Source organism: Neovison vison, chromosome 3, assembly GCF_020171115.1.
Source record: "Neovison vison isolate M4711 chromosome 3, ASM_NN_V1, whole genome shotgun sequence".
NCBI lineage: Eukaryota > Metazoa > Chordata > Mammalia > Carnivora > Mustelidae > Neogale > Neogale vison.
In genome coordinates, this window is record NC_058093.1 from 54,181,780 (window position 1) to 54,202,273 (window position 20,494).

Sequence of the window (20,494 nt, forward strand, 5' to 3'; positions counted from 1 at the left end):
CCTCCTACAACCCCGTGCGCAGCCGGCAGTTGGAAATTGACTCGATAACTGTGAAGCAGAAAAAGCACTGGCCACTTTGCAATTTAGAAATTACCTCTGAATGTACGAGCCGCCAGTTCAATCTGCACGCGGGCTTGGGAGAGTTCTTCCTCCCTCCTTTCACCCCAAATTCTCCGGAGGCTCCCTACCTAACACCTCATTGGCCTCGGGTGATGCGCAGCCACTTCCTTCAGGGAGAACCTTCGAAAGAGTTCGTTTCTGGGTTCAACTCTCGGGGATTCTGACTCGGAATGTAATTGTCTGGGGGCTAGAGGCACCTGAGAGACGAGCCCTGACGGGTCTGCAGACTCCCAGCATTTCTAAAGAGCTTTCTTTTTCTCTGCTTATTAGTGTGATGCTTTGGTTGGACAGAAGTTGTGAAAATAAAAGGAAATGGCAAGCCCCATCTTTTCAAAAAAGCCAGGAAATTGGATATTTCGCTTATTATTTAATCCCTTTTGTGACCACTACTTTTGTCCCCCCAGTTACCTGCAGAGAAACATATCTGGTTAAAATAACCTTAAATTATAACTGAACATGCCTTCTTTTTCTCCCATGCACAAAGCCTGTCTTTAAAAAAAAAAAAAGGAGGGGGAAGGGAAGCAAAGTAAAAACTACCACCTAAGAACTCTCTCGTGGCAATTTACTGGCAATTTCTAACTTTGCGTTTTATAAACAATTGTACTCTCTAAATTTCAGTGCCCCCAGAAGCCATCTGTAATTCACTGGGGTCAGCGAAGAAGATGGTCTCCATCTTCTACTAGGGATTCGCCGCAGACCTGAAGCCAATTAGGCAGGACCTTGACTGCCCAAAGACCAGCACCTTGAGTAGAAGGAAGCTCAGACCTTCAGCCGCTGTCTATAGCGTTATTGCTTTCTTTGTTAAAACTTGGTGATAGGTGGAATCGTGGAAGCTGTGGTATGACTTGACTTACTTGTACCAGACCCAGGAGCTGACAAAGAGCTATTTTATAATTTATCTGGAAAAACTTTAAAGGAGGTATTATGCTAAAAGTTCAAAGTGTACCTCATCACCATCTACTGAAGGATGACAACAGAAAGTTGTAAGAAACAGCTCTACTGAGTTGTGCTGTATGCCAAGACCACTGACCCAAGGTCCAAAGGGCCCAAAATGCTTGGCCCCTCTTCCTTATTACAACAGTAATAACTAGAGGAATTGGAAAAACCAGAGATAATGTACAACACACTTCAAATCCATGTTAACTTCCTGAATCTTAGAAAGATACTCCCTAAACATTCTGCAAGACAAAAACCTGACAGGACTTCAGACCTTGCAAAAGTTCAAGTTATCTGGTTTCCTAAACTTCTCTTCTGAAAGCTGCACTTCCTAGCAAAATTTTAAAAAGTGTTAAGATATTCTCAATTGATTCTGATAAATGCAGGTTGCCACACTCAACAATTCTGGTTGAGGAAAAATACTGTACTGAATTTTCTGGACAATTAGTTCAATTAGTTCAATTTCCCAGGTTCTTTTGCTAGAATAGATGTAGGCTGTCCGTTTGAAACTCAAATGTTGAATAAGTGACCTACCCTAAATCGATCTCCAATTCTATTTCATATTGCTGTTTTGTCACCATTTTTTCCTGATCCAGAAAGAAGACAAAATTCTGTTCATTTACATAGTTTATTGTTGTAAACATTAAAATTGTCTTTCTCAAAGAAAGAATTTATCAGAAAAAAAAATCAGCGTCTCTAACTGTCATACACCATAGAAAAAAAGGCAGTGACTCATATCATGTGCCATACTGGAAATATACAAAGAAAAATACTACAGAATATGGCAATATTAAAATTCTTACTCAAACATAAAATAATATATTAACTGACAATTTTAGACATTAAAAAAAAAAACAAAAAAATTCAAAGTGCTCAGTAATTTCCAGGGAGTTATGTATATTATAAGCACTCTGGAAACAGTCAAAAGCTGCTGCATGCAAGTTTTGTTTAGCTTTAGACAACAAAATAATCAAGATATAAACTTTCTTTTATCAACATCAACGGTACATACAACACTTACAAACAAGGAATGTTGGACTGTGTTACAAACACTATGTGTCCCTTTTGTCAGGATTTTCTGATGTGTAATACTTGTGCCCACCTATTTTACAATTGAGAAAATGTTTAAGCTCAGATAACTACCAATCTTTATAAAATCTAACAGACTACATAGTGTCTGAAATACTATTTATATAATATAGACATTACTGAAATAGCAAGTGCCTATAACATTTTCAACCTAGACTCAACATGCTTGTCCCTTTTTTGTGTAGTTCTTTTTTTCTTTATTCTTTTTTTTTTTGCAAACACACTTATCTTTTAGAATTTGTAATATGTATTCATAAATAGGCACAAAATAATTTAAAAAGCCAAACTGCATTGGATAAATTTACAAGCCTTTCCCTTCTTCAACTCATGCCACCCACGCAACATTTAGTTTTACTATATATTACAGCTTTCTTTACAGCAGAAAACTTTGAAGTCTTTTAAAGGGCAATACTTGTGGGTCCCCTTACAATGTGTGAGTGAATGTGTGCGTGCGTGTGTGTGTGTGTGTGTGTGTGTGTGCATGTATTACATTTGTCTTAACTGCAACAACCAAACATGGCCAAACATTTCCCCCATCATACATTAGGAATCTTTCTTCTGAACAATAAACTGATTTTTAAACTGATAATAAAAAGTTTATACCACTGTATTGTGTGTAGTCCATGTTCTAAATCCAGGATGCCCCGGAGCCAAAATGCCCTTTTAGGTTCTGCCTGCAGGTTAGGAAATAGCAACAGTTTTTGTTGTTTTGTTTTGTTTTGTTTTGTTTTGTTTTGTTTTGTTTCTTTAGGGATTAAGGGACTGGGATTTTTTGGAGGGAGTGGGGGCCGGCTAGAGCTGAGGCAGCTCATGGGGATATCTCTGCCTTGTGACTTCCCCCCAGGTCTGGATAGTTTTAGGTTTCTTTCCAGTTCCTTTGAAGTGCATGGGAGAAGGTCTTAGAAAGGTAAAGTGTCCAGGAAAAGTTTGTCAATTATTGCTGGCGGTGGTACCAAGTCTTCTAGTTTCAGGTAGAAAATGCGCTGTAGCCCCTGTGTGCAAAGAGTACGGAGTTCTGGGAGCTTCCCCAATAGTTTGGACAAATAGTTGGGGCGGTTCAACCCCCCATTATTGAAAGTCACATGGTCTTTGAGACAATTTACAATCTTGTTTTGCAGTTCTTCCACTCTCTTGGGTTCCTTGAGCCCGTGTCTCTCTGCAGAAAACACAATCAGAAACAAAAGAGGAACACACAAAGCAGTTAGCTAGCTGGCAGGAGCAGGGAGGATCAGTGGCAAGGGAAAACCGGGACAAATCCTGCTGGGCAGTTTTGGAGACCTGCCCTGCAAGTGAGGTACTGACCTGTGACCATAGCCAGGGCAGCAATGCAGGAGAAGGCAGAAATGTCGATGTTCATATTCTGCAAGTTGGAGGAGAATTCAACAATGGAATCAATCCATTCCCCAAAGCCACGAACGCATTGCAACCTGTGCAAGACCACCCCATTGCAAAAGATGAGTTTACCCTCCACTGGGTTGGACCTGCAATTAATACCAAAGAGAGAGAGGGGAGAAAAAGAGAGAGAGAAAAGCTAAACAACTAATTACTTGAAGAGCAATAAATGAGGGATTTAAGAGGTAACTAATTACGGAAGAGTTAATAAAATGTAGACCAGTAGACCTTGAACGGGTTTAATTTCATAACAATCAAGAACGCCCCCTATCCCACTTCCATTCCATTCATCCAAGGCTTCTGGGCTCACTCCTTCCCTTCTCTTCCTTTTGTCTACTCTCTTTTCCTTCTTCTTTCCCTCTTTCATTTTCCTCTTCTGCCCCTCTCTCTTCTCCCCTTTTATTTATCTTTTCCTCTTTCTTTCCCTTCTTGATTCCTCTCTTCCTCCTTTCCCAGCCTCCCTGGATTGCCCTCTCCATTACCTGTACGCTAATCGGAGCACAAACAGTTCTAAGAAAGCTGATTCAAAAAGCAGGTCTTGGTCGGTTTTGGGCAGGTCAGCGAAGCCTGGGATCTTCTCAGCCCAGCCCCTGATGATCTCCATGGAGCCAGTCAGGAGATCATAGAACTGCTGGATATGCTGGGTGTCATCTCCACTCATCTGATAGTCAGGGTTCGCCTGGAACTGGAATTTCATTTTAAAAAGCACTTAATGAGGTTCTCTAAAATATATAACCCGTGAAATTGCTAACCCCGCTTCTAGTAGGGGAGCCGGGTTTTTATAACAATTAAACCTCTCTCTGACCAGTAAGGAAATTAGATGTTCCGGGGCAATTAATTCAATTAGGGATGGTGCTATGAGGTCGCTGCTTTAAATATGTAAATTACCATTTCCATACAGACTAAATACAGTGCCATCCAGCCCTGGGAAACGTTCACTCTTATCTCCACAAAACAATTGACACGTTAGTATTCATGCCAGTCCCAGAGTGGGTCTCGAGCAGAGACGCCCTTTGCAAACCTTAATAAAATGGCAGTGGCTTCTAGGTTTGCCCGACATACTTCTTCCAATTAAAGCCCACACATTTCTCACAGCTGGGGTAAAAAAGGAATCTGACCACCTGATTCCCAACACCATTGCCATTCCTTATACTTTTCTCTTTCCTTTCCCGACCCCCAAGCAGGCATTCCCCACCCCGACAGTGCCACAGAGGATGAGGATTAAAGCATCTCTATGGAAGATTGGGGATAAAATCCAAGTGGGGGGCATTTTTGCACAGCCTCTGCTTTAAGCATTAGAGGCATTAGTGTGTGAGTATACGCGTGTACCATGGCAGTGAGAGAGAGGTCTCCCAGAGATGGGACCGTTATGGCCTGTCTTCTCTTCTTTTCTCTGTCTGTCCTCATGTCTACACTCCCAGTAACGTGGATTGTTTGTCGCTCTGTCTGTCTCCTGTGGCTCTGCTCAGAGCTGTAAAGCCACAGCCTTGCTTGAGTCTGGGGCTTAGTGATGGGTGTGGGAAGGGGTCCTGCCCATCTGTTGGTTTGTCCACATGCTACCCGCCAGCTTCTTACCCTGGAATAGTCCAGGCTGGTCATAGCCGGGTTGGAGTCGACATGGGCCCTGACGAGGGCACTGATCAGACTCACCGGGGGCGAGGGGGGAGAGGGCTCCTGTGGGCTCTTCGGTTTCGAGGGCAAACGACCTCTCCGGCCTTTTAAACTGTCCGTGCGAACCACTGCGAAGGAATAAATGGGTTAGCGTCGCTCCCCCTAGCGGGACCCAGCTGTCGCCTGGGCCCCTCCCGGGGAAGGCCGCAGCCACCAGGCGCCAGGGCAGGCTGCACAGGGTCCCATTGCTTGTAAAGCCTTCACTGACAAGAAGTATTAAAAAAAAAAAAAAAAAAAAAAAGTGGGGTTGTTTTATGTCGTCTTCCAAATGGGTCGTAGAGTTGAAGGCGAGAAGGGCCCCGCTGTTTTCTCCAGGGCAGGATGGGCAAGCAGGCAGCCGCGCGGTCAGCAAGGCAGAGGCAGAATGAGGGGGAACCGGGAGACACCCCCCCACACACACATACATCTTCCGGGCGCTGGGAAGTGGAAAATGTGACTGGGATAGAAGCCGCAGTTTCCCGCGGGCGCAGACGGAGGGAATGGGCTGCTTGTTCCGACCTACCTTCTTTGACCATCCCAACAGCCAGGCACTTCTGAAATCGGCAATACTGACAGCGATTCCGGCGCCGCTTGTCCACTGGGCAGTTTTTATTTGCTAAACACACGTATTTTGCGTTTTTTTGTACCGTGCGCTGCAAAAGGAGACAATATAGACCGATTTTTTTTTTTCTTTTGAAAATCCAGCAACCCAGGGAATCCAGGAACAATTTCTGAACAGCTGGGATCTACACTCCTCCCCATAAACAAACACATACACACAACTCCTCTTTTATTTTTTTCCTTTTCCTTTTCTTCCTCTTTCTTTTAGTTTTCCTCCCCCAGGGCATTTAACAGGAGAAAATTGATAGCGTTAACATTTGAGCTAACCTTGCCGCTCCTTGCTGTGTTTTATATGCCAAGAGAAGGAGAAGGAGACGCTCAGTAAATACAAATCCGTGGGCATTCATATTATTTACATTCCTTGGAGACCTTCTCTATTTAAAATGATAAGATTATTCAATCAGGATGGCGAAATAAAGAGATCACTTAATTTGACCATAGGGAATTCTGTTCCACTTGGTTAGCTCAGACACGGTTCTCTGTCCTAACCAATTTCAATCTGAACAGAGAAGACAGCTCCTAGCACATGCAAATGACCCTCTTCCAACTCAGGCTCCTACAACTTCGGGCTGGGGCCTGCCGGGGTGTCGGCTGCGTGCGAGGGGGATGCGACCCCTGCTCTCCGGGTCTAGCTAGTTCCCTTTCTCAAGCACCCAGAGGCCTCCGCCACAGGCCATGAACGGCTGCAGGAAAGCCTCCGCAGACCTCGGGAGTTGGACGACCTAGGACTGGGCTGCCTGCATCGAGGAGGAGCGCGCACTCCGAGGCTCCCGGCACTAGGGGGCCCCTACCTGCCTCCTCTGGCCCCGTCCTCGCTCACCTTAAAGAAACCTTTGCAGCCCTCACAGGTGCGCACGCCATAGTGTTGGCAGGCCGCGTTGTCGCCACACACGGCGCACAATCCCTCGTTGGAGGGCGAGCCCCGCGACGGCGGCGAGGGCACCTGCGTGTCCAGCAGCTGCGATGCGTGGCCGATCTGCAGGCCTGGGAAGCCCATGGACGCAGGCTTTCGGATGGGGTTGGGCACAGCGAAGGTCTGCCCGTCCACCACGTGGTGGCTGCCTGCCTGCTCCGGGTTCATGGGGACGTGCAGGGGCCCGTCGAAGCGCATCTGGCAGCTAGACACGGGGGTGCCGGGAGGCGATTGCTTAAATGAGAAGAGGGAGAGGCGGGAGACGGGCGTTTTCCTCTGCTCGATCATGTGCGTGGTGGCCACGTAGTTCTGATGGAAGTTGTGGAGAGAGCCTGGGTCGTCCCACATGGGGCTGTGCTGCACTTGGAAGCCCGGGGTGGTGGGCGTCGGGGGCGAGGAGGGCTTGTAGTAAACCGACCCGGAATGCGGCATCATCTCCTCGGACTGGGGGGGCAGGTGGCTGTGCTGCTGGTAGTTGTGCATCTGAATGTCTTCTACCTTAATGGAGGACTGCTGTCCGGACAGGGGCATTTGGTACAAGCAAGGTGGCTTGACGTCGTAGCCTGTGCTGTAGTTGTCCATAAAGGTACTGAAGCTGGGGAGAGAAGTGGTGGCAGTGATTTCAGTGTTGGTGAGGTCCATGCTAAACTTGACAAACTCTGGAGTTAAGAAATCGGAGCTGTATTCTCCCGAAGAGTGGTAACTGTAGCTCTGAGAAGCGGGGCTGGCTCCTTGAGGCGAGGACCCATACTGCGCCTGAACACAAGGCATGGCTGGAAATGAAACAGGGTAATATACACTCAGCCTGGTCAACTGAACACTTTCTCCCGGGCTCGGGTACACCTGGAGCTACACCGGCAGCCCGCGGGCGGTCAGAGAGCATGTAGGGACGCGAGAGGAAGAGCGGAGAGCGAAGGCTGCGGGGCAAAACCGTGCAGGGCATGGAAAGACTGGTCCAAGGAAGACCCAGAGCTGGAAAGCTTTGGAGGGTCTGATTCCCGGATATTTCAAATGCCTCCCCCTTCACCCCATCACACCGACGGTCCTGCTCATACGAGCCGTTCCTCTGAAGCTCGGGTTCAGCAAGCTCATTCTAGAAATAAGGTTGAATTGCACATTGTGGATGTTGTTCCCGAAGATAATGGGCCAGGAAAACCTTAACTTACAGAGTTTGCTGAGGAAGATGGGATTGCCCTGTTTCTCGACGTTCGGGGGAACTCGGAGGAGGGAAAAAAGAAATGAAGTTGCACTAACCTTCAGCCGAATTACAGGCGTTTTCGAGGAAATTAAAGGTGGACAGTGTCGTAATTCAACGAAGGACAAAGTTCCAAGATTTTTAGAAAAGCAATGGGGAGTCCAGCCTGTCAGATCTCCTCCCTGAAATACAGACACAGGAAGCTTCAGGGTGACTTTCCCGACAGATTCAGCTGGGCATCTGTAGGGTCACCAGGCAAGCCCTTCTGCGCCCTCCTTGATTGTTTCATTGGCAATTCTTGTGTAGCCCTTACCAAACTCAGCAGTTAAAATGAATGAGTAAAAGAGATGACTGTAAACAACACAAAATGCCACCCGTTGCACTGGGTAAATCCTTGCAGACAGAGAGTTCTGAAGGAGAGAAGGTACTTCATGTACTTACTTAATACTTATGATGTAATAAATTGGACCCTAAGATGTAGGGGTGGGGGTGGGGATGGAAGTAGAGGTGGGGGTGGGAAGGTAGTGTCATTTCCATTTTAGTTTCATTCAAACCCAAATAAGAAGAAACTAGAGTTTAATAAAATATAGCACTGGAAACTTCGCCTGAATTTTTCTGTGGCGGAAGTAGTTTTTCTTTCAGGAGGGGGTAAAGAAAGTAGAAGTCAAAAATATAATATGAGAAAAATAATCTCTCCCTCCCACCCCTACATATTACAGAATGTTAGCAAGGCCTGGGCAGACCTGAAGACAAATTGAATGGAAGCATCTGGATTTCCTAAGTGTCAAAAGACAGAACACTGGGATTGAAGATACAGGTGAATTGCCATTCATTTCTCCAGGAAACTTGTCTTTCAACATCTTTAACGGTCAAGGGGGGGGAAAAGAAGACCCTACTTTTCCAGGACCATCTTAGGTCAGTTGCAGAGGGAGGGAGAAACAGCTTATCTGGTACTGGCACCAAGGTTAGAAGCACTTTCCAATACTGGAAGCAGAACACCTCGCCTATACAGCCATCCACAATCTGCCTATTTGCCAGGGAAACGAGTAATTTTCAAATGTTGCCACTTGGAAGGCATTCTAGAGCATCGACAATCTTATTACTAATGAAAAAGAAAGCCAAACATCCACTCCTTCTGTTCTCCTCCCCACTCCCCCATTATCTTGCTTCCTGGGGAGGAAGGTTAATCAGAAAAAGTAGAAAGAAAGGAGACCCAAGACACCCACAGCCTTTGAGAGCTATATGCCTGTGCTGGATATTAACCTCCTGGTAACTTAACAGCTTCATAACTGTACTCTGTACTCCCTTCTCTGTTTCTCTCTCTCTCTCTCTCTCTCTCTGACGTATTCACATACACAAGCACGGCATGTGTCAAAACCAGAAATTTCAGGCAACTTAGTAATAGGACACTCTACCAACACCAACACCAACACCACCCCTTATTCAATAATACCCAGGAAACACTGGCACACCGGCCAGCCGCGGTGACACAGTTCCCAAGCAACACATAAACTGAAGAACTTTCTCCCTGTCAGTTTGTGGGTAGCGTCCAGGCCCCTCGTATATACAGGACTTTGGAGTCTCCTTGTCCAATGGTCAGAATCAGTTCCACTCTAAGAGCAAACTTTGGCCACATATCCCCCGGGCAAGTCCGCAGCTCCCCAGACTATGCAAGTCTCCCATCCACGTCCACCAATGAGGAGCCTGGAAGCCTTCTGGGAGCCAACTCCCCCCTAGTGCCAAAGCTGGAGTTCGGACAAATGACCGCCGAAGCCGCGCGCACCTATTCCCGGTCCTCCAGCCCCATCACGCTCCGACCCTCTGGCGCCCACTTTGAGAAAACCTGTACTAACACATGTGGAAGGAAGAGACGTGCAAAAGACGAAAGAAGGATAAAGGAACTCGAGCTGCACGGGCTCTACCTACTCACTTAGGAGTTCTCTGCGTCTCTCTTCATTCATTCAACTCAGCCGAAGTGTAGTTTCCTCTGGGAGTCCTGGTAGCAGGGTCTGACAGGGGTGGGCGAGAGGGGCGATGGTAACCAAGTCGCCAGGAGCGGGGAGGGAGCAGGAGAAGGCGGCCGGCTGGGCAGGGGAGCAGGACCGCGGAGCCGAGCGCGAGCCGCCGGGCGGACTGGCCCTGGCCGCCAATGTGCCTTTGTTTATGTGGCTCGCGCTGCCGCTGCCAACATGCACCTAAAGTCTCCGCGCGTCAGCGCGCGTCAGCGGCCCGCCGCCCAATCGCCGCGCCGCCGCGCTCCCCGGACTCCTGGCCGGCTCTCGCTTTGGTATATTTCCGACCTGACGTCACGAGCAGGGCCGATTTTAAGGTGGGAACCGTTCTGGGTTCACCTTGGTCGCCAGCTTGGGGTTTTTTTTTTTCTTTCTTCTCTCTCTCTCTCTCTCTCTTTTTTTTTTCCGAAAGAGGTGTGACCTCTTCACACAGGTCGGCGCAGCCCGCAGCACCGCGACATCTCACCTCGCCTTCCCCTAAACCAAGGGCCACCGCTGCCGCCCGGCTGCTCACGTGTGGGGGAGGGTGCAACAAAAGCCCCGGCAGAAGGGAACGCTGGTATGGGCCAGGTAGCCAGCACCTGGACTAGTGAGGGATGGGGTGTGCCTGGCAGTGTTCTAACCTCATCCACTCACAATTGTCTCCCCCATTAGCGGAAGCGCGGACAGATGTCCCAAGACCCGAGAAGCTCAAAGGCCTCAGGCAATTAGGGTGGGATTTCCCTAGCCCGATGCTTACCCCTTTCTCCCTTTTCCTGTCCAGGGGCTCCTCTTTTGGCGTTAGCATTCTCTCTCTCTCTGTCTCCCCTTCCCCCTTCACACTCACACACACGCGCGCACGCGCGCGCACACACACACACACACACACAGTCCAAGGTGGAAGGGTCTGGGAAGGGCCTATTCTCCATGTTCCCTTCTTCCCTTGCAGTGCCCATGTGCAAGGGAATACGTGGTGCGCGGAAAGGGGAAGAGAGGGGGGACAGGTAGACAGTGACCCAACCCTTTAGGGATCCCGAAAGTCAGAGTGAGGCATCGCCCACTTTCCTATCGCAGACAATACAGCCAAGCGGCGGGCAACAGGTGCGCCTTCAACAGAAAGGTGCTCTAACCACACCTTTGGCCAACTCTTATACTTTCGACACTCCTCAGTGCCCACCAACTCATACCCTAACATGAGTTGTAGAGAAATAACTGAACCCTCCTCTGAAGCACAAGAGCTCTCAAACCTCAGTCTCAGAGCCAAGAGGGAAAGACAAAACAAGGGGAGAGGGCGGGGTGGGGGATCTCCGCAAGCGTAAGTTGAGTGCCCAGCCCTTCCAGGAGAGGGACCCGGAGCACTGTGGTAGCTCGCCGCACCCCCCGCGGCCGCCACAGTCGCCGCTGACTCCACTTTGCACGCCTGTCCACCCGCCCGGCTGAGGGCGTGAGGAGCTTTCTAGCAAAGGAGACGCCGCTTCTACAGAAAGCGGGCTCCCTTCGCTTTCCTCCGGCCCGAACAGGGCGGGCCTCTCAGGGCTTCTTCCAGGGGGCTGGAGAGGCTGGGACGAGGGGAGGGAGGGTTCCGAGGCGTCCCCCCTCTCTGGCCGCGAAGAGTTCCAACCGCCCCACCTCCCTCGGCGTGGCTAGCTTCCAGACTGCAGGAGCCCCTTGGCGACTCCCCACTCCCCGCCCCCAATCCTGGTGTTCCCTGGATGGGCCAAAAGCGCCGCGGAACTATCCGCGTTCTGAAGCCGCTCAGCTCAATCTGCACCCCCAGCCTTTGCTCGCTCCCCAGCGGCTGGAGAGGCGTAGCCATCAGGTGTCCTACGGCTGCCCCGGGAAGCCTCGGGCTCTTCTGCGCCGCAGGCTCTGGAAAACCTGCGTGACCACCTTAAGTTTCCCCCAGATGTTGCGGCTGCCGCTGCCGCCGCCGCCGCCTCTGCGGCTCAGCGGTGCCCCAGCGGGCCGGAGTACAAATAAAACCAGGAAGTGTGTGTGAGAGAGAGAGAGAGAGAGAGAGAGAGAGTGTGTGTGTGTGTGTGTGTGTAGGGGGGGCTGTTGTGGCGAGTGAGGGTGTGTGAGTAGGGGGAAGAGGGGAGGAGGGCGAAGAGTAGCCTATTAGCATGAGCTCAGTAGCGTCAGCGCCCCGTGGGCAGGAACGATTCCACGCGAACGAAAGGGAAAAAGTGAGAGTTTGGAGAGCAGGGGAGAAGGAAAGGGGTGGGGGTGGCGGTGACGCAGGGGCGCAGGCATTGACGCACCCGCGGGGCTGGGCCCAAAATAGCAGCGGCTCTAGCTCGGTGGCGCCCTCCCGGGTTCCCTTCCCCTTCCGCGAGGGAGCAGGGCGCTGCCAGGAGGAGCTTTCCTTGATCCCAGCGGTGGGCCAGGCTCCCGGCAGCTATTTTCAGGCAGTCGGAAACTCAGGCGCAGCCACGCTGGGGTGGCGGTCATTATTTTTTAATATACTCCTAGGGAAGCGGGGGCCAGGAGAACTTTAAGGTTGTAACTATCACCCTCCCTACACAAATACGCACAAGTGAGTGGATACATTCCCTGCACAAGTTCCTCCTCCCTTAGGGCCCTTAAAAAACACTTGGCTTTAGCCTGGGTTGAGTCTGCGGACAACTGGAGAATTCTCTTAGAGAGTGGAGAGTGTTCTGGAGTTCTTAAAGTGAGCTCTGAAGGAGACAAACACTGTAGTGCGGTGCGTTATTCTACAACAGCAACCTGTGGAGTCGGGCTTAACAGCGCCCTTACCCGAGTCTTACTGCACCCAAGACTGAGAGGCAGTTTTCACAGCAGCTATTATAATTATTAGTAAGTGGAAATGGAGGCATTAGGTATAACATTAACAACAGAGAAAAGGTGAACTTTTCCCCCTTGCATCCTATAACCTGTATGAGTTCTCTCTTTTCTTCAAATTCCTATTCTAGTTCCTGGGGAGTGTTACTTCTTAGGAAGACACCCTGGATGAAAGACTGATAAACTCATTTAAATCAATTACTGGATAAGCTGCTTCTTGTGTTAGCATTTTTGGTAGGGCTCAGATGTGCTCGGGGTGGGAAGGACGCAACATAGGCACCAGAAAGTGTAAGAAAGGACCCTGCTCAGAACTCCAGACTCCTGTGTCCCCATCAGATTGTGATAGAACGAATCTCAGTGGAACCGCCAATGTCTGTAATTGACTGATGCTGTCAGTAGGGGGCCTGACTCCACAACGTTCAGGAAGATCACACACACACACACACACACACACACGCACCAGCTAGCTATTTAGTACTTAGGCCAAACCCTAGGAGAGCAAGCTGCAGGCCCAAATATTCATACTGTGCTGGAATTCATAAATAACTACAAGTCTTCTATACTTTTTCTATTTTTCTTTAAAGGGGAAACAGTTTAACGCATGGAATTAGGTTCACAGCAGATTTTTTTTCCTCCTGTCCATGATTAACTCACTGTTAGGTCACAGGGGGAAAAAACCAAAATAGTAATGAAATCTCTCATTTTATCACCAAGTAGCTCAAATTGGCATATAGTTTGGAAAAATGAAAGCATGTTTGAAAATCCTATGATTACATGTTTAAATAAATTATAGTTTAGAAGAGGATTCCTGTGGGTGTATTTGCTAGTACATAAGAGAATGCTTTTGTGCACAGAGGTTTAATTACACATATAATAGAATCAAAATGTAGAATTGAACAACCTTTTAGAAAATGTTAAAATGATGCTTTAGACTACAAGAAACTGAAATTTTGCATTTATATGACTAGAACCTTTCAAGATTTTTTGAGAAACATAGATTCCTAAATATAAACTACTTTATAACTCAATTAAAATGACAACACTAGTTTTTTTCAAGGCCCAGATCCAGATACAACTTTAATTACTGCCATGTATTAATGTGTAAAGTTATCCCCAATGAAGTTCTATTTTCTTAAGAAGTTAAAATAAATAGGAGTAAAAATTGGTCTTATACATAAAGAGCTCCTTCTTTTGAAAACTAAATTAAGTGACAAAAAAAATAATTCTTTCAATATATACCATTAGATGACCTCATAAAAGCATTTAGAAAAGTCGTGTTACTACATTATCTTTTATGATATTAACCAATATTAAGCAGAATGTGACACATATGTAAAAAATATTTTTATAAAAAATCAATATAAATAATACATTCACATCTAAACAAAAGTATTTTATTTTATGCATGGCTAGACAGATTATACTTAATAAAATTGAGCTTTTGGTATAATTTAGAAAGCAAACATGGATGTAATCCCATAGGATTTTCTATCTTAATGCATGGGAAAGGGGTCTTTGGGGATTTCTTTCAGGATTCTCCCAAAATGAACTCAGAGTAGCCCTTCCAGTTCAGATATAGTGAACAGACATAACTGTTTTATTGCAAGAGCTGAAGTAACTTTAAGATATTTCATAACAAAATTACTTAATGGAAACTATCTTAAACATTAAAATGAGATATATATCTTAAGTTATATTTGGACAAATTTACATTCATGGCATTTGTTGCTATTCAGCAGGAAATTTTACATTAGTGATAGAAGAGAGAAATTTTCACTTTGAAATAAAAACTCAGGTATGGAACTACAAAATCAGCTTTTAATACTGAAGGTTTTTTTTTTTCCTTCCTGCGATTTCATTTGCATTAATAGGATATTAAGTGATGAATCATTTGTTCCTTTCCTATAGGATGTTTACAAAACAAGTCAATTGCTTACCTGATATTCACATTTTGGGTAGTTGTGATTTTTTCCTCAGTTTTATTCAGCCCATTTTTTTTTTACCAACAAACACTAAACGCAAAATTATTTCTGACTTCAATTCAGAACTCAGTTCTAGAAATGTGTAAAGATGTGCAGAAGAAAACAGCACTCTTTTTTTCTAGAAGCATCTACTTGCAAATTAAAATTATAAAATTGAACATATGGTAAAGCCTCATGCCACTCAAAAAGTATTTTGCATAATAAAAATCCTTCATCTTTTAAGCTCTAAGGCTTGACTCTCAGTAACCATCTCCTAAACATTAGCTTTTAAAGTAACCTACTATTTTCTTCCTGTGTGTGTGGTAAAATACATATAACATAAAATTCATCTTCTTAACCATTTTTAAGTGTACTGTTCAGTGATGGTAGATACATTCACATTGTTGTGTACCTATCATCACTATCCACCTCCATCTCTTCATCTTCTAAAATTGAAACCCTAAACCCATTAAACAATAACTGTCCATTCTTCCCTTCTCTCAGTCTCTAGTAACCACTAATATTTTCTATGTAAGAATTCTTTTTGATCAAGCAAGTAAGGGTAACTTTGCTTTTCGATTTCATTGCTAATTTCAGTAAACATGTGGGTGATTAAATTGTACAAAGTCCTAGAAGACTTTTTAAAGATTCTGAAAATAAGTTGCTATATGTGAAGGACAAGAACACTTGAAATTGTAAAAGTAGCTAATAACATTAGTAACTATCACAGTATTACATAGCATTTTAAGTAGATAAAATACATACACTTGGCAATAGTTCTTGTATTCATATCATAGCTGTGAGTTTTTGTTCTATCTTTAATGATAAAATAACCACTTCTGATTTTTTCCTCAGCCTAACTGGGGGATAGGAACCTCTCGATTTAATAAAAAATTAAGATCCTGTACAGTTATATTACGACAAAGATATATATGCCCTTTTCCTCATAATTCTGCAATTATCAAGCCTACAATTTTAACACTACAAAAGTAACTTATAGCAAGGACCCTTATAGTGATAAGTAATAAATCTAATTACCATATCCTTTGAATAGATGTAATATAAATTTCATTGCTCACTTAAAAGTTCTAAAGTTAACAGCATAAACTTGAAGTTGAGTAATTAAGTAATCCTTATATAGACACTTATTAAAGTATTTATACATATTATCTTAAATCTACATCTATCATTTTGCCAATTAAAATTAGGACTTTAATTGCAATTAAGTAATTTAATTGCCAATTGAACAGCAAAATTGCTAAGTGACTAATTTTAATGCCTATTTTAATTACCAATCATGACTGGGGAGGGAGCTAATCAAGTTACATCAAGCAGTACCAGAGTAATGATGTGAAGAAAAAAAAAAAAATAGTAGAACAAACATTCAAGGCTACATGCTTTAAAAAAAGAAACATAAATTAAATAAATGCAAACACAATCTTATAAATGTATAAAAATACTGTATTTCAATATCTGAATACAGAACATGAAAGAGAACAAGATTAATTAAAGAAGCCCCTGTCAATCTTCAGTCAAAGTAAGGAAAACCAAGTCAAATTTTTATGTGGTATTTACATGGCACTCACACTAACCCAGATAAAAACAAAGCTGCATATAGCCGAGAATAAAAGACTGTTTCTTTCTTGGCTGGTTAAATATTTACAGATTGACAGTTTTTAAAGAATTCTTTAAAAATGAAACGCTATAAAAGAGAGAAACAAGTTTCCAATGCAGCGATGTAGATTTTAAATTTGAAAAGCAAACAGGGCCAGTGCACTGGGCCCTTATACTCTTTCTGGATGGCTCTCCTCCCCACCCCCACTCACTTGAATGCAGAGTTCTATTAGAGGCCTAATGTCTATCCATAACTTGTCCCATGTTACCATGAGAAACACACAAATCCTCCCTATCCTACATATTCTAAAATACGTTCATGAGTAAAAAAAATAAGAAAGCAGCTAGGATTATATCAAATTAAAATTACATAGAGCATGGAGAATATACCCTGTCCTAAGAGTATCTCTTCATTTTCAGTTAAAATAAACATGCCAGCCCAAGATAAAGGCTGTAAACCAGCAGGCAACCGGAAACAGTGGTGAAGATCTCGGCAATACAAACACATTTTCAAAAGTTTTCATTTCCAAACTAATTCTCAGATTAGCAATATGGAAGGGCACTATTTAAAGAGGGAGGTGAAGTTGAGAGTTCAAAAAATAGAAAGTGATTCCCTGGTACACAATAACAATGCTAGTACTTTCCAGCTATAGGGATCCCCCTGGCAGCCAGCCACCTCGTTTAGAGTAACAATGGACATCCATCAAATCTTCGTTTAAAATAAAAGTCATGATGCAAGATACACATCTTCTTTTTATTACTGTGTACGCATACCCAAAATATACATCGTTCATGTCTACAAAAGGGCCTAAAAAAATTCGTGAACTCCATGTAATGTTGTAACTTGAGAAAAAGCAAATAGTGCTGCTTAGGGTTTTATTTACTAATGGACTTGAATTCTGAAATGAAGCACAGCAGGACTTTCAGCCTGGCTTTTGAAGGTGGAACACGTTAATAATCATGGGGCCTAACAAAAGGCCGCAATAGCTGCTCACGACAAGAACAGCTTTATAAGGCGAGTTCTGTGTAGCTGATTAAAGGACACACTCACTGCCTATTCAGAAGTCATGGAGATGGAATCATTATTGACAAGCTTACTTCTGATCAGGGTTAAAACACACTGAGTACTGGTGAGAGAAAACCTTAGCCATTAAAAGATGACCAAAAACAGCCCCCAGCAACGGTTGCCATAAGTCAGATATATATCTTACTGTGTTCTGTATAAGATTTTCTGCTATAAAAATACACAGACGTCTTATATTGTTTGATAATGATTACCAACATATTGCACTAACTCAAATACTAGGTAACACATCATCATCCATTTCAAAAAGTAAGAAGAAAAGGAGAAATATTATCTTGTCATTTCAAAAGGATTCAGAAAGGACATGAGGTACAGATAAACTTCCAGAATGTTAACTTTCTGAAAGGTGACGTGACTGAAAATATGTACTTGTTTAGATCGCTTAGGTCTATTTTGTATTTTGTTAGTCTATCAATTCACATGAATTAATGTGGTTTACACACTGTCAGAAGCAAAATCTTTTAAAAGATAGTACATTCGTTGCTTTCAGATATCACTTAATAGGTAAAAGTAAAAAAAAAATGTTTCACAAGTTATTTACTTTTTTTTACCCTTATTTCTTGTTTTCTAGTGTTGCCTCTCTGCTTTAGTGGAAGAAAATGGAGGGTTACACTAAGAGACAACCATGTTTATAACCTGAAATTAGAGACAATCAACCATTTTATTAGTCACTGGAATATTTAAAATAAGACCTGTGAAATATTACAGAAACATTCCACTAGGATCTAAACAGTGACTTCAGTATGCTGTCACTGGCATGTTGGTGGGAGAAAAACAAACGACCAGTACTACCCATGGATGATCCAAGTACACACAGAGTATATGTGTATGGGGAGGGGGGTTGTGTATAGAATTGTTCGGCTTCTTAAATTTCTTATATTTCATGTTTCTGAGGACTGTTTCCTGTAAGATATTTTATGTTTAAGAATAAAGATTATTTTCTAAAAAAGAATTTTAAATAGTTAATAGGTTGAGGAGTTACATAGAAACAACTCACAGAACACACATTTCTTGTAGTTCTTTAATTTTCTGGATTCCAAAAGTATGGTGTTCCTAAACATTACTAATTAAGTAACTAGCATTGGAAATCCTCTTTTCCATTTCTCCATATTCTCATCAATTAGTATTTGGTTGGCTGACTGGCAATTTCTAAGACAACAGTTTTGCTAAACTTTACAAACTTTGTATCCTTCAGAAGAGGGAGGGGGGAGGAGGAAGGCAATACAGGAAACCCTCTTTTACAGCCAGAATGATTTGACAGGGCCCCTCAAACCACAGATAGATATTATAGAATTTGAAATGTAGCTCTGCAGCTCAGTTTATACCACAGAAACTGTGAGATGCTATCTCCCTGTTGTTTTAACGTATCAGGTCAAGGGATATAAATTGTACCAGGTAATTCATTTTGCCATTCGGAGAGTCATTAAGTTCCTCCCAGAATATATGTGATTGATATCCCTGGAGGTGAAAGGCTAAAGGAACCATATGGCAACATGTTGCATTCCGTATGCTATCTGCCCATCCGTGCTTAAGCTGCCATTAGCAACATCTGTACCTTACGGAAATCCAGCTGCGCCGACGACGGCTGACGGAATTGTACTTGGGGGGGAAATCTAGCTTAGCGCCATTAACTTGAGACTTAGAGTCTATCTACCAGGACGGATGGAAGCTTTCACAATTACACGAGACAACACAAATGCTTTATTAAAGTTTAATTTTGAACTCCCAATTAGCGAAACTGCATTACAAATCGATTGCAATTTCCTAGAAGGCACAGCAAGTTCTCTGCCTGCCTGCCACGTGCGAGAGGCTCCAGAGCAAGCTTTCCAGCTCCCGGCAGCTGAGAGGGGCTGGTTCAGAGCCGGTCTCCGCAGCCCAGGAAGTCCCTAAAATCCCCACCAGCCCCTCCTTCCGCAGGGTGGGGGCGTACCGGGCTAGAACCCGCAGGGAGGGGCGGGGGGAGTCCTCTATTATCTTGGTCTCTCGGGAGGAGCCTCATCTAGTCAGTCACGCAGAAGTTTCTCTTTTGCTCTTGGCGTTACACCCCAGATCGGCTTCGTGCGCGCGGGCTAGCGGGGCGGAGAAGCCGGGAGACCCGAACCCCGGCAGGGCTGCCCGGCGCTCGCACCCACCCCTGCTCCCCTCCCCCCCACCCAAACAAAGCCCGCTCCAGGTCCAGGATACGTTACCTGCCCGGCGCTCCCGGCCCCTGGATCACCGCATCCCCTGCTGGCGCGCCTTGTGCGGGTCCCGCTCCCCGGGACGCACAAAGTGGCCGCCCCCGGCCGGCTAAATCCCCCTCTCCCGTCATGTTGGGGGGAGAGGGGGAGACGGGGGAAGTGGAAGCGGGGAGGCTGGGCCCAGGGAAACTTACTAGTAAAATTAAAAAAAAAAAAAAAAAAAGAAGAAGAAGAAAGGTAGAAGCCGCTGGTTTCGGGGGGTGGAGGGGGGTGTCCCGGCCAGGGGCAAGAAGAGGCCGGTTACCTTTCGGAGGGTCGAGGGCGGGAGGGAGGGGGGGTCAGGGAGCGGCCGCCCGCCCCCCTCCCCCGACCCCCAGCGGCGGCGGCAGCTGCACACACAGAAGCCCATTGTCACCGGCGCCCGGCGCGCAGCCCCGCGGACTCGGCCCCGCGGCCAAGCGCGTCAGCGGCCCCGTCAGCCGGGCCGGGCTCCGTGACGCGCGCGCAGCCAGCTCTATAAATAACCCGCCGCCGGGCGGCTCGGGCGGCTTTCCAGTGACGCCGGGGCAAGGCGCGGGAGGAGGAGGGCGAGAGGAAACAATAAAGCCGCCCGCCCGCCTCCCCGGCCTCCCTCCGCCCTCCCCCGGCCGCCAGGGGCCCTTCCCGCCGCGCTCGGCTTTCCCCGCCCCGGCCCGCCCTGTTCTGAGCGCGGCTCGCGGGTGGGAAGGGCCGAGGCGAGCCCAGCCCACGAGTGTAGTAAAGGGCTCGCTGTGTTACTTACTCCCGGCTCGAGTTCTGCCTGTGGAGGCTTTCTCGGCTCTCCCACACCCGCTCTAGGACAGGTAGGGTGTGTTTGTGGTGGCAGATCCTTAGTTCAAAACCAAACAAAAACCTTCCATCTTAAGTGTTCGGATGTAGCATATTTTAAAGTATATGCGCGTGTTCC

The 20,494-nt window shown here is 45.8% G+C and overlaps 1 protein-coding gene across 5 annotated transcripts; it reads right to left on the reverse strand.

The window, feature by feature from the left end:
• Window positions 1-1,668: 1,668 nt before the first annotated feature.
• NR4A2 (nuclear receptor subfamily 4 group A member 2) lies at window positions 1,669-19,779 on the reverse strand. Of its 5 annotated transcripts, none has more exons than XM_044242088.1 (8): window positions 19,558-19,779; window positions 7,976-8,098; window positions 6,629-7,494; window positions 5,711-5,840; window positions 5,113-5,276; window positions 4,020-4,222; window positions 3,448-3,626; window positions 1,669-3,301 (listed from the first exon to the last, which is right to left on the reverse strand). In XM_044242088.1, the coding sequence occupies exons 3-8, from the start codon at window positions 7,490-7,492 to the stop codon at window positions 3,045-3,047; spliced, it is 1,797 nt and encodes a 598-aa protein (XP_044098023.1). In that variant the 5' UTR covers window positions 7,493-7,494; window positions 7,976-8,098; window positions 19,558-19,779; the 3' UTR covers window positions 1,669-3,044. The 5 variants fall into 5 exon arrangements, 4 of the variants coding, with proteins under 4 accessions (XP_044098023.1, XP_044098024.1, XP_044098022.1 ...); XM_044242089.1 differs by lacking the exon at window positions 19,558-19,779 and adding an exon at window positions 9,847-10,149 and having other exon boundaries at window positions 5,188-5,276; XM_044242087.1 differs by lacking the exon at window positions 19,558-19,779 and adding an exon at window positions 9,847-10,148.
• Between the last annotated feature and the right edge of the window lie 715 nt (window positions 19,780-20,494).

What these genes read in the sequence shown, in the direction of transcription:
- NR4A2 (XM_044242088.1), bottom strand. Translation starts at nt 7,492, where the DNA reads ATGCCTTGTGTTCAGGCGCAGTATGGGTCCTCGCCTCAAGGAGCCAGC. An exon ending in GCTGCAAAGGTTTCTTTAAG is followed by an intron (nt 5,841 to 6,628) that starts GTGAGCGAGGAC and finishes CTCCTTTTGCAG; the next exon opens with CGCACGGTACAAAAAAACGC. An exon ending in TGCCCTGGCTATGGTCACAG is followed by an intron (nt 3,302 to 3,447) that starts GTCAGTACCTCA and finishes TGTTTTCTGCAG; the next exon opens with AGAGACACGGGCTCAAGGAA.